This window comes from Pteropus vampyrus, unplaced genomic scaffold (genome assembly GCF_000151845.1).
Source record: "Pteropus vampyrus isolate Shadow unplaced genomic scaffold, Pvam_2.0 Scaffold462, whole genome shotgun sequence".
Taxonomy (NCBI): Eukaryota; Metazoa; Chordata; class Mammalia; order Chiroptera; family Pteropodidae; genus Pteropus; species Pteropus vampyrus.
Genome location: NW_011889243.1, coordinates 661,201 through 673,844, shown reverse-complemented (window position 1 = coordinate 673,844; position 12,644 = coordinate 661,201). Strand labels below are relative to the sequence as shown.

The 12,644-nt window shown below is 49.8% G+C and overlaps 1 protein-coding gene across 1 annotated transcript; it reads left to right on the top strand.

Annotated features, from left to right (window-relative positions):
* The first annotated feature begins 3,963 nt into the window (after nucleotides 1-3,963).
* Nucleotides 3,964-9,370, top strand: LOC105306836 (cytochrome P450 1A1-like). The gene is made up of 7 exons (XM_011382081.2): nucleotides 3,964-4,054; nucleotides 6,482-7,346; nucleotides 7,873-7,999; nucleotides 8,088-8,177; nucleotides 8,271-8,394; nucleotides 8,553-8,639; nucleotides 8,802-9,370. Exons 2-7 carry the CDS (start codon nucleotides 6,510-6,512, stop codon nucleotides 9,109-9,111), a joined length of 1,575 nt encoding a protein of 524 aa, XP_011380383.1. The 5' UTR covers nucleotides 3,964-4,054; nucleotides 6,482-6,509; the 3' UTR covers nucleotides 9,112-9,370.
* The last annotated feature ends 3,274 nt before the right edge of the window (nucleotides 9,371-12,644 follow it).

Below are 12,644 nucleotides of genomic sequence, written 5' to 3'. Positions count from 1 at the left end.
TCAGAAAAAACTCATGTTTGGTTCTCACTGGCCTGGCATAGGTCATGTGCCAGCCTGGTAGCCTGGTGTGTGGTCAGCTCCACCAAACCTATTGGCTAAGGGTAGAGGTGGGGTGGTCCCCAAAGAATAATTGAAGTGGTATTGCCAGACGAAAAGAGAATGGGTGGTGGGCACACAAAACCCCTCAGATGTCTACTGTCTGAGGGACATCTAGGCTCTGCTTTGATTTGCCACCGATCTCTAGGGTGACCATATAATTTCTTGTCCAAACCAAGACTCCTTTGAGAGTGAAAGAGGACATTTTTAATATTTACACCATGACAATAGGCTTAGACTAAGACTATCCTGGGAAAATATTGTCACCCTAACTATAGCAACCAAGAGCCAGTGAGCTGGGGGTAGGGTGCAAGGCTCTCCCATCTGTATCCTGGATTCTGTAAACCAAATCTCTCTGGCTCTCTGGGCATAGATAGGAGAGGAGAAGGTGCTCAGGGTTCAGATCTCAAGTGTGATGGAAGGTGGCTTGGTGGGGTAAAGTCACATTGGGAAGGAATCCCCAGTTCTCCACTCTTCTCAAACTGTCTCACCACAATCTCCCTCTCTCATGCTTTATTCTTGTTATGTTTTATCCCTGTGCTAGGAGTGCCCTTCCTGTTCTCTTCATATGCCATGACTCTTCTCCAGTCCTCTGCTCTCCCAGAGTCCCTTTACCTGCACTCCGCTTCCCCACCCTGGCTTCTCACAGTTCCTGTGGCATTTCCAGATTCAGCATAGGCTATGTTTGGGGTGTGGTTCCTGCCTGCACCTTGAGGTAGAGGTTTGTTGTGAGTCTTGCTATCTCCCCATCCCCCTGTTGCACATCCCTCAGCAACGCTGACTGGAGATTCTAACCTGGATCACTCTTCTGGGCTAAGACCCTCAGCTGTCTCTATCCTTCCAGACCAGAATTCTCTCTGCTCCCCACTGCCTTTTGTCTCTGTGTTCCTGGTATTGATTCCTAGGGAATCAGCCAAAGAGCTTCTCACGCAAAGGCACACAAACTTTGACCCAGGATTGTTGGTTCAGCTCCAGCCAAGGTCCTCTAAACTCCTGCCTCTCTCCCTCTTTCTCTGCCCAGTGCTCTTGAGGGCCTTCTCCAATCTGTGAGTTGTTCCGTAGAGATGGGCTTGGGAAGAAGTATAACGCCTCTTGTAAACCCAGTATACCAGGTTCCTGTCTAGGAGTATGGGGACATGAGGGGCCCTGACCTAGGGGCTGAACCTGTCCACCTTTGGCCTCCTGGGGCTTTGCTGGTAGTCTGGGGCAATAAATCACAGTGGGAAGAGACTTGGCCTTGAAGTAAGGGAGCTAGAGTTCTAGGCTTTGCTTTGATTTTCCATGTGCCCCTGGGTCTTCTCCTTCTGGCATCAATCTCTCCAGCTGAGAAGTAGAAGAGGAATTGGCTTAATTAGCTAATGAATTTCTTTGTGGTCAAGAGTCCTCTAAAGAATAAGGACTTGGCAAAGCAATGCATCTTCTACCAAACAAAGGGTTTTTCTGGGTTCCTGGTCAGGAGCCCCAGCAGACGGTCTTCCAGTCCTGATGAGCAGGTTGCCATGATTTCTTAGAGCTCTGGCATTGATGGGGACCCAAGGAGCAGAGGAGCAGACAGCGCTGCAGAGCAGGATGAGGAATCTGTGAGTGCTTTGCTCCTCAATTCCTTGCCATGGCTTTCACACAGGTTCTTTCTACTTCTGTGGATCTAGCTCCAATTGGGATTGGAGGACAGATCTTTCTTGGGTACCATAAAACTCCAAGGGCTGAGTCAGGGGTGCAGAGGGTAGGATGAATGAAACAATGCTGGATGAAATATAAGCCCAGCAATAGGTCCCTCATCTCCCGCCTGTTCTCTTACCTAAGTTCCACCATTATAGCATCAGCATTTTGGGCTCGGCGTTACCCTGGTTATGTGCCCCATCCATAATACAGCTGGGTTTAACTCCTTTACCAGTTATCAATATATTGCAAGGACTTGGCTTCTCAGATCAATTTACCCCAGGATGGTTTTCTATGTTCAGACATGGAGGAAGGAGTGACAGGTTGGGTCTGGGTCATAGCACGGGTCAAGTGTCCTGAGTGAGAATTACCATGGACAAGTGCTGGAAACAGACCAAGAGACACCTAACTTTTTTTGTGGAGAGGATTCAGGGGGGCTTCCCAGAGGAAGTGGTGTTTTAGCTGACTTAAAGTAGGGGAGTTTAGAAGTAGAGGTGAGCAGGCCTGGTAGGTTCTGCTAAAGATTCTGCTTTCTATTGATGGGGGCTACTGAAGGGACAAGGTGGGGATGGAATGAGATTTTGGATTTCTTGAAAAGACCACTTTGGATGCCACAGGGTAGAGAAAGAATTGAAGGGAATGAAAGGCACATAATAGGCGTTTAGTAAATATTTTTGCAACGCATGGGGTGGTATCTGACTGGAGTGGGAGGTGAGGGAGCAGAATGAGGCTGGCTTGGGCCAGCAGATGGATGGCTGTGCCATTCGCTGGGTTGGGGAGCACGGCATGAGTGGCAGGTGATGTGGTTAGTTGGGGATAGCTTGAGCTAGACACGCAAGTGTGGCTCTTTCTGCCGGGCCATTTTACATCGGGAGGGGTCGGCAGGGGCGAAGGACAGCATCAGAGGCAGCCAGCTTGGCGACCTAGGCGACACACTGGGGCTGCGTGTCCTGCCACGGGCGTGGACCAAAAATATGGACACACGCAGGCGCCCGCTCGTAAGCAAAAGCCCAGCTCCGCACGCAAGCCTGGGCCCTTTGCACCGCCCCTCCCCTCCTCCCGCTTGGCTAGAGAGTGGCCTTTTAAGAGCCCCGCCCCTGACTCCCCTCCCTCTTAGCGTGACTTTGCTGGGACCCGACCTGGGTGGCTGGCTTCCCAGCTCTTCTCACGCAACTGCCTGTCACCGCGCCCCCGGCCAGGTGGGGCGGGGATGGGCCGCGTGATCTCTGCCCACCCCCTCCCCGGAGACAGGTTCCAGACTCGTGCACACTAGCCTCGAAAGGCGTTTGTGCTGGACGCCTCCATTTCGGTTCCTGGGCCCCCTCCTCTGACCTGCCCGAGGGCTGCCCTCTAACCCTTCCTTCCGCCTTTGGAAGCTAGTCGCGCGGACCTCTTTCCGCCCGATTTTTCCGCCCGGCCAAAGCTCTAGCAACCCCGGAGCCAAGAGGGAACCTCGAGGGCCGGTGGGTCCCGGCTGGAGGTATCCCTGGTTTGCAGGTTCCGAAGTAGCCCTAGAAGGGGCGCCCAGCTGCTAGTGAGCGCTCCGCGAGACTGCAAGTTCTCTAGTCCCGCCTCTGGGTCAGGGAGCGCGGACTTCTGCTAGTTGCCTGGGCTTTGGGGGCTCTGGGTGGAGAAGGGGCAGCCCATCGGCGCCTCTGTCCTTCCGGCCTGGGTGACCTCTGGGCGGGGGTCGCGGCGCTTCTCACGCGAGCCCGGACTCAGTAACCCCGGGGAAGAAGGTCATCACCCGGCAGCCCCGCCCCTGCCTGCTTGGCCCCTATCCACTCGTGGTGAGGGGGAGGCACTTGCACACCCAGTAGTCCAGTGGGTGCAAAAATGTGGGTGAGGGTTCTCCGTGCCCGGGTATGGAGGCTCCCCAAATCCTCTCTTCGGAGTGTCCTGGGACTTCTCCCCGAACCCCCGCCTCAGACGGGCTCTGCGCTGTCCATGGGGTATCTTGGAACTAAGGATCCCGGGTGTCCCCGGCCCTCACCCCTTTACTTGCCGGCACTTGGATGAGGCGTCCCCATAGTGGGTTCTTACCTGCCCCCGCGCGTCCCCTCTCCCCTACTTCCCCTCAACCCTAAGGCGACCATCCCCCTTCAGGCCGCCCCGCCCTCAGTCCCAGCCCAGCGCCAGGGGGCGTGGCCACGCGCGCAAGCCGCCTATAAAGGTGGCAGTGCCTTCATCCTCACTCTGAAGGTGTCAGTTCTTTGGAGCCTTCCATAATCTTCTTTGGGGTCCCTGGCTCCAGAGACCACTCTTCACAGCTCAGCTGAGCATCTCCTCACAGCCACAGGTGAGTGCTGGAGGCTTCTGGCTTGCCCCTTCCCTCCCAATAAAAGGAGAATTTTGATGGCTTCAGGTCTTCCCTAGTAGTCACTGGTCTAGCACCTCAAAGAGGAAGGCAAAGAGTGGCCTTAGTGACCAAGCAGTCCAGCCCCCTAGAGGGGAAACTGAGGTCAAGGGAAGGGCAGGACTTGCCCAATGTATTAGAGTTAGTATCAGAACTCTACATAGAGATGTCCACCCTCTGCACTCCTTTTTCAGGATTCTAGAACCCGGGTCCCAGCTCCAACCTCCATTGGCTTTCCTGAATGCCTTGGGCCTTCCGCATCAGGGTTACCTGGGGCTAGAATAAGGACACAGCTATCTGAAGCTATGAGCATGTGCAGTCCCTCCTCAGGCTGTGGGATGAGGGAGGTTTCTCCCTGGTGGTCAGGGTTCTTACCAGCTGTACCTACCTTATCTAAAAGCTTACTCTGGCTGGCTCTACCCTCCCAAGCCATGGCTTGTCAGAGCTGAGATGTGCTGACCAGGACAAGAAAGGCCGATCTGAGCAGAAGTCCTGGGCACACTGCCCAGGGGCTTTCCCTATACCCTTGGCTGTCTTCTCTGTCCTCTGTTGGGGAGCAATTAGTGTGAGAGACTGTCACACTAATTGCAGCTGTCACACTAATTGCTCCACTGTTGGGGAGCAATTAGTGTGACAGCTGCAGGGAGCTAAACCACCAGTCCTTGAAAACTCACCAGTGACATCTCTCTTGGCCTCCTACCATCTTACTAAGGCTTGGGTCCTTGGGGCACCCAACGTGTGGAAGGGAACACCAAACCTAGCCGTGTCCCCAGTTCACTCAGGGAGTCAGGGCTTTGTGTGTGTGCTTTAGGATCCACCTCCTCCAGGAAGCCTCACTAGATAGATGGCTATAGTACTTGATGTAAGAACCATACAACCTCCCCATCTTGGGCAACTCTCTTGTGAGGAAACCTCGCTAGTCAGTCTGTGAGGTCCTCCAGGTCAGAGCTGGGTTTTCTTTTCTCTGAGATCCAGCTGGGTACCCTGAATTAAAGATTATGTCTGACTCCCTCTCTCAGGTGATATAACTGGAACCCAGAAAGTAAAATGACCAGTCCAAGGCCACACTATGGATCCTGGAACGCTGGATCTCCTGACCTTCAGTCCAGGATACCAGGAAGATGTCCCAGTCAGAGCTCTATGCCTTGGAGAGAGTAGTCCATTAATCTGCACAGCCTTTCTAGACCAAGCCTAGAAAGTATTGTCTCAGGCTCTGTTCAGATCCACTCCTAGTTTCCTTTATGCCAGTCTGTAGCTTTCTTACAGCCCTGGCCTGGTGGGAGCCTTCCAGTTAGTCTCTGCTATCTGGTGACTGGCAACTGGGGAAGGCCCAGACTACCCATTCATAGAGAATTAGCCCAATAAAAACCCTGGCCTGGATTTCTATGGCTGGGAGCCTCAGTCTAGCTGGTCTCCAGCTGCTTTTAAACTGTGGGGTCGGTAGAACTCAGAGAGCTGGGGCCGAGAGCAGTATGACTTAGGCAGTGACTTTCCCATCTTCCGTCCCCTCCCTTCCCTGTTGCAGGGTGTGGCAGGATTCCCTAGACCCTGTGGTTGAGTAGGTGAGAACTGAGGGTTCCAAGAAAGCTCTTTTTCATTGATTGATCTGACCACTCTTCAAAGGGAGGTACCTATGACAGGAATTAGAAACTTCTCAGGGAACTTTCCTTAAGAGGTCTGAGTCCTGGTTCAGTCACTGCTGGATGACTTTAGCCAAGTCAGTGCTTCCTCTAAAGATCAGTTTCCCCAAATATGAAATGAAGCTAAAAGAGTGGGTGATCACTAGTTCCGATAGCAACATTTCCCTAAATGTGGTGGGTAGTTATCAAGGGGATTTAGGTGATACACATCAGTTATGTGTTTATTTTAATATACGTTGTGGGGGGGGGGAATCAAACCTGTGCTCTAACACAGATATGATTGGGATGATGCTAAGTGGGTAGATTTAAAGTTGATTTTAGATGTCAAGTAAGTAATAGTACAAGTTCTTTGGAAATCACAAAGTGACATTTGGCAAACTGTTTTAGAATGGTGCAGCAGTTAAGAGAGGGTGTTCTTGAATTAGGCAATTTGAGTTGGACGTGTGGATCAAATACTTCCTGTCTTTGTGAACTTGGGCAAGTTACTTTCTGTGAGCCTTACTGCAGCCTACCTCAATAGGCTATGGCAGGACCGAATGAGAACTGCTGAAATTCTTGGCACGCAGTGGCAGCTCTTCAGCTTCTCCCACCTCTTCCTGCCCTTCATGCCCAGTGAACAGTTGTGAATAAGGTTTCCTCTTTCCTTTACCAGCATGCTGATACTTTAGGGCATTGGCTTCTCCCATCCCTCCATCTGATGTCTTGATCTTTCCCTCCTGCCCACCTCTAGCAGCCACCTTGCCATCTCTACACTGATCATGTTTTCTGCGTTTGGACTTGCCATTCCCATCTCAGCCACGGAGCTTCTCCTGGCCTCCGCCATCTTCTGCCTGGTATTCTGGGTGATCAGGGCCCGGCAGCCTCAGGTCCCCAAAGGCCTGAAGAGTCCACCGGGGCCCTGGGGCTGGCCCATACTCGGGAACATGCTGATCTTGAGGAAGAACCCACATCTGGCACTATCACGGCTGAGCCAGTGTTATGGGGACGTGCTGGAGATCCGCATTGGCTCCATACCTGTGCTGGTGCTCAGTGGCCTGGACACCATCTGGCAAGCCCTGGTGCGGCAGGGTGATGATTTCAAGGGCCGGCCTGACCTCTACACCTTCAACCTGATCTCTGACAGTCAGAGCATAACCTTCTCCCCAGACTCTGGACCAGCGTGGGCTGCCCGCCGGCGCCTAGCCCAAAATGCCCTAAAGAGTTTCTCCATCGCTTCAGACCCGGCTTCCTTATCCTCCTGTTACCTAGAGGAACATGTGAGCAAAGAGGCTGAGTACCTCATCAACAAGTTCCAGGAGCTGATGGCAAGTGTTGGACACTTTGACCCCTACAGGTATGTAGTGGTGTCAGTGGCCAATGTCATATGTGCCATGTGTTTTGGTCAGCGCTATGACCATGAAGACCAAGAGCTACTTAGCATAGTCAACCTGAATAATGAGTTTGGGGAGATAGCTGCCTCTGGGAATCCAGCCGACTTCTTCCCTATCCTTCGTTACCTGCCCAACCGGGCCCTGAAAATCTTCAAAGACACGAATAAGAAGTTGGACATCTTCATTCAGAAGATGATTAAGGAACACTATAAAACGTTTGAAAAGGTACAGGCTGGGGAGAGGTAGGTGGGTGGTGGGGAGCAGGTAGGGTCGGGGATCAGGAGGTCAGAGATAACTGGAGCAGGATGGTGTTTGGCAGGCTCTCAGGGGCCTTCACCTTGGGATTTTGAAGCCAGTAGCGAAGGGGACTCCATCCATGGCATGGAAATAGAACTTTATCTTGATCAGACCTTCTATCTTTCTGTCAGATAGCAGGACCCTAGTCCAGTTGTGGGGAGCAGTAAGAGTTATACAGTTAGTCTCCTGGTCTTATGGGAGAGAAAAGGGTAAAGAACATGTCCAGATGACAATGGTATCAGACTCTGTTGTCAGGTGTCCCTTGAGTTGGGGCTGCTAGTATTCTGAGGCAGGAGAGAGCCTTGGACAGGCAGAGAAAAACTGGGACGGCAGCCTTGGAGGAGGGTGGGTCACCTCTTGAACAAAGGTGCTAGGGATGGTAAGGGACCAGGCCTGGATGAAGAGGTAGGTCTGGGTTTGAGATCTTGCTCACCTGTGGGCCTTCCCTACCCAGGGCCATATTCGAGACATCACAGACAACTTGATTAACTACTGTCAGGAGAAGAGCCTGGATGAGAATGCCAATATCCAGCCGTTGGATGAGGAAATCGTTAATGTTGTCTCGGACCTCTTTGGAGCTGGTATGAGCTACCCCATTGTGCCCTTCCTGTGCCCAACTGCCCGAAGCCACCAACCGCCTAACATCTCCCTCTGTTCTCCCCTGGCCAGCGTTTGACACAGTCACCACTGCCATCTCCTGGAGCCTTCTGTACTTGGTGACAAACCCCAGTGTTCAGAAAAAGATCCAGGAGGAGCTGGGTAGGTGGTGGCCTGCTTAAAAGTGTTCAAGGCAGGGGGCCTGGCCAAAGTCTGTGTGGCCCCTTCATCTGTCTGGTCCTTTGTGCTTTGCAGACACAGTGATTGGCAGAGCACGGCAGCCCCAGCTCTCTGACAAACCCCAGCTGCCCTATATGGAGGCCTTCATCCTGGAGACCTTCCGACACTCCTCCTTCGTCCCCTTCACCATCCCCCACTGGTGAGGCCCCGTGGATCCACTGCTGATCGGGTACATGAACTGAAGTACGCCTCACTTCAGTTCATGTACCCGATCAAGGCTGGTGGGAGGGACATGGTATTGGAAGCAGGGGGATCTCTTTGTGGCCCTGAGCTTGACTGAGCTTTCTCTCTCCCCAGTACAATAAGAGACACAAGTCTGAATGGCTTTTACATACCCAAGGGGCGTTGCATCTTTGTGAACCAGTGGCAGATCAACCATGACCAGTAAGTTAAGAGCGGGTAATATAAACTTCACCCTCTTCTGAGCTTCAGACCTTGCTGTCCCTGGCCACTTGCCTGACCCCTACTCTTTCGGGCTGGAGTGCGGCCCACTGAATGCTTCTGAGCCCCCGGGCTGCCACTTTAGCTGCCTTTCTCTGATTACAGGAAGCTATGGGGTGACCCTTTTGAGTTCCGGCCAGAACGGTTTCTCACCCTCAGTGGCACTATCGACAAGGCATTGAGTGAGAAGGTGATTCTTTTTGGCTTGGGCAAGCGGAAGTGCATTGGTGAGACCATTGCCCGCTTCGAGGTCTTTCTCTTCCTGGCCATCCTGCTGCAGCAGTTAGAATTCAGCACACTGCCGGGTGTGAAGGTAGACATGACCCCCATCTACGGACTGAGCATGAAGTACGCCCGCTGCGAGCACTTTCAGGTGCAGATGCGCTCTTTGGGGGCTGAGAGTCCTGCAGCCTAGACTCTGTCTTCCTGGCCTGGTTGCCCAGACAGGCCAGAGGTCTGGCCCAGGGAATCTAAGCTTTGGCCTGAAATTCACAGATGTTGATTTGACTGATTTTTTGCTATCTTGCTGCAGGCAAACCTGAGGGATCATGCCTGCCCCCAACCCTGGACATTTCCTTCTTCATATTGAATGCAGACAGTGGATATTGCAGGGGCCACAAAGGAGCTGATACAGCCTTCCCAACTAATGCTTGAGCTAGGTGATATTGTAGGTATTCCAGAGGCTCTTAGGCCTCTGGAAACCTCCGAGGAGCTCTCTGGAAGCACCTGGGCCCAGGAGCTGGCTGGCTCTGTTGGGGCTAATTGGCTTGAGAAACTTTTAGAACAAACTACACCCGGGTTCATCCAATCTATTTGACAATCGAGAGCCATCAAGAGTGAAGGGAAGAGACAGTCCAGGATACTGGCACAGAAGTGGTCTCCCTGCTTAAACAAAGCTGAGCTATCTGACCACATGGGTCTGTGACACTGTGCCTGGAGGGATTGCCTTCCCCTCTGCAGGCAGGAACAGGGCTACCTCCTGGCCTTATGAGGCCTCTTTTCCTATCTAGGACTAGCTAGGGACTTGTGTCTTAGAGGAGCAGAGAGAGCAGAGGGAGTACCCATCCATATCTAGGCACCGTGACCAAGTCATGAGTGAGAGAGTGATAATTCAATCACTTGCTGGTTTCCTTTCTCTATGCCCTGTATTAACATCTTTTTTTTTTTAAATGTTTGTATGCAAGGAGCTTTTCATTTTAGCCTGCATTTTACTTGCATATCTGCATTTTCTATATGTAAGAGCTTAATAACAATTTATTGAATGAAATAAAGAAAATTCATATCCATGTATTCAGAAATGTGTAAGAAATACCTTCCTGAGCTAAATAAAGATATTATCCAGAAGTTCTATAGGTTGAGATTTTGGAATCACCATCACTCATCTACATCCCCACCCTGAGCCTAATCTTGTGTCAAGTTTTCCTGTTGAAGGAGGAAGAGGAAGAGGCAGTGAAGCGGTGAAGCCACTGCTCTCTGGCAGCTCACAGTCTGATTGGGGACACTGCCTTCCTCCCTCTCTAACTGATCACAGATTGATGAACAGCATTCTCTGGACCAGGCATTGGGGATATAACAGTGAATAAAACACGGTCCCTGCCTTCAAGAGTCACTCAAGTTGCTTGGGGGAAACTGACTCATAAACGCATCATCCTACTCATTGTGATCAGTGCTCTACCAGGCAGACACATATGGGAGGGTGAGGCCAAGAGCCAGGGTGGGTGAGGCCAAGAGCCTGGGTCAGTGGGGGCGTGAGTATTGGGAAAGGTTATGAGGTCTTGGAGACAGCTTACGTTGAAGGGAGAGAAGCAGTCTCACTTGGGTCCCACAGGGTAGGCTCCGGTCAGAGTAGGGGGAGGAAAGAGGTTCTCAGCTCAGAAGTTGTAGTTTGTTACTCACTAGTCATGGCCGGCTCAGGCCCTGCAGCCATATTAGAACCCAAAGATGGTCACAGGTGGAGACTAAAGCCTTTGATTGTTGGGCCCATGAGCAGACTTCAATGTTGAAAGCCCTGTCTATCTGGGATTGCAGAGAGTGGTGCCAAGTAGGGATAGAGGCTGGACCCATGTAGCCAGGAACTGTTCTGGATGCTGTCACAAAATGGGGACAATTCTATAAGTGGGTGTTTGGTGAGTAGCTCTATAACCTTGCTTCTACCTGTGCTTAGACAAAACTATGAAGTGGCCTTGTTTTTTTCTTTTTTTTTTTAATTTTCACAAAATACATATAACATAAAATTTACCATCTTAACCATTTTTAAGTTTACAGTTCGGTGGTATTAAATATATTCATCATGTTGTGCAGTCATCACTACAGGGCATCCACCCCCATAGGTCTTTTCATCCTGAAACACTGAAACTCTCTACCCAGCAAACAATAACTCCCTATTCCTCCATCCTCACAGCCATTCTACTTCTATCTCTATGAACATGGCCTTATTTTGTTTAATTTTGTCAAGTTCTCAGAATAACCCTGTGTGAGATTGGTGTTCTATAAGAACTGAAAAACAAAGTACCCTATGAGCATCAGATGAGCTTGTAATAACATTGAGGTCAAGCTGTGAGCAACAAATCAGTTCCAACGACTGGGGGCTGTTCTTTCTGTTCTTGTTTTTGGTCAAGTACAGACCTAGTTAGGTCTCAGGATATTCATTCATTATATCCAGATTTTCATCATTGCCAAGGTTTTGCTGACTATGAAGCGCATATACTACCATAATTGAACACAGTCTATAATTGAACCAGGATTAATCTTTTCTTCTTCTGTTGTAGGACGAGTTATTGGACCATCTGATGTAACAATGGCTGCCCTACTAGTAGTACCCTACTAGTGCTTAAGATTCTGGACAGGCTATATTGGTCAATTGTAATATAGGCGATTACCAGAATCAGAATGACTACTAGTCTTTTTATAGGGCTCGAAGCCAAAGACCTAGATTATTAAATCCAGGCAATCGAAACATGTCCCAGAATTTAGTTGGGCTTATTTTAGAGAGTCAGATGGCTTTTTATATTTTCTCTGGAGTATTTACATTTGTACAGCAAGCAGTATTTGCTATAGCCCAGATTTCCCCTTGGTTGACCAAGAAGAAATCACAGGCTATGATATCTGTTACAACTCTAGTCAATGAATTTAGACTAGTTTGTTGGGCTTTCAGAACAGAAGTGGGGGTAATATGTGACTTCTGGTAGGTCAGAGACCACTTTTAACCTTTCTTAGTTGTACTATTCCCACTATGTGAATTGTAGCTGGCAGATACGCACGAAGAGGGAATCAGTTTTTCCTCATGGAAGTTCTCTTGAATAATCTGTTTTTGCCTCATTTTGGAGGCTTCTGAGTGTCTTTTTAAGGAAGCATGATATATTTTAGTGTCTGTAAAAATAAAACCACTCATACATTGCTGAGAAATATAAAATGATGTCGCTACTTTGGAAAACTGCTCCTCAAAAGAGTTATCATATGATCCAGAAATACCACTGTTCAGTATATAACTAAGAAAATTGAAACATGTGTCTACACAAAAACTTGCTCATGAATTTTCATAACAGTGTTATTCATAATAGCCAAAAAAGTAGAATAATCCAAATGTTCATCACCTCACGAATGCATAAACAAAATGTGGTATACCTACAGTGGAATATTATTCAGACATAAAACGGAATGAAGCACTGATACATTCTATAACATGGATGAGCCTTGAAAACATCATACTAACTGAAAGAAGCCAAACCACATACTATATGCTGTTTGCATATTATGTGATCTAATTTACTATATATAAAAATGTCCAGAATGGGTAAGTCCATGGAGAAAGAAAGCAGATTAGGGGTTGCTAAGGCCTGAGAGGAGAGGGAGGAATGAGAATTGACTGCCAATGGTACAGGGTTTCTTTTAGGACTTAGGAAAATGCTCTGGAATTAGTGGTGATAGTTGCACAACTTCGTGAATATA

Excerpts from the sequence above, each read along its gene's own strand:
- LOC105306836 (XM_011382081.2), top strand. The coding sequence starts at position 6,510 with ATGTTTTCTGCGTTTGGACTTGCCATTCCCATCTCAGCCACGGAGCTT. Across the intron at positions 8,000-8,087 it reads CTCGGACCTCTTTGGAGCTG|CGTTTGACACAGTCACCACT; the intron begins GTATGAGCTACC and ends TCCCCTGGCCAG. Across the intron at positions 8,395-8,552 it reads CCCTTCACCATCCCCCACTG|TACAATAAGAGACACAAGTC; the intron begins GTGAGGCCCCGT and ends CTCTCTCCCCAG.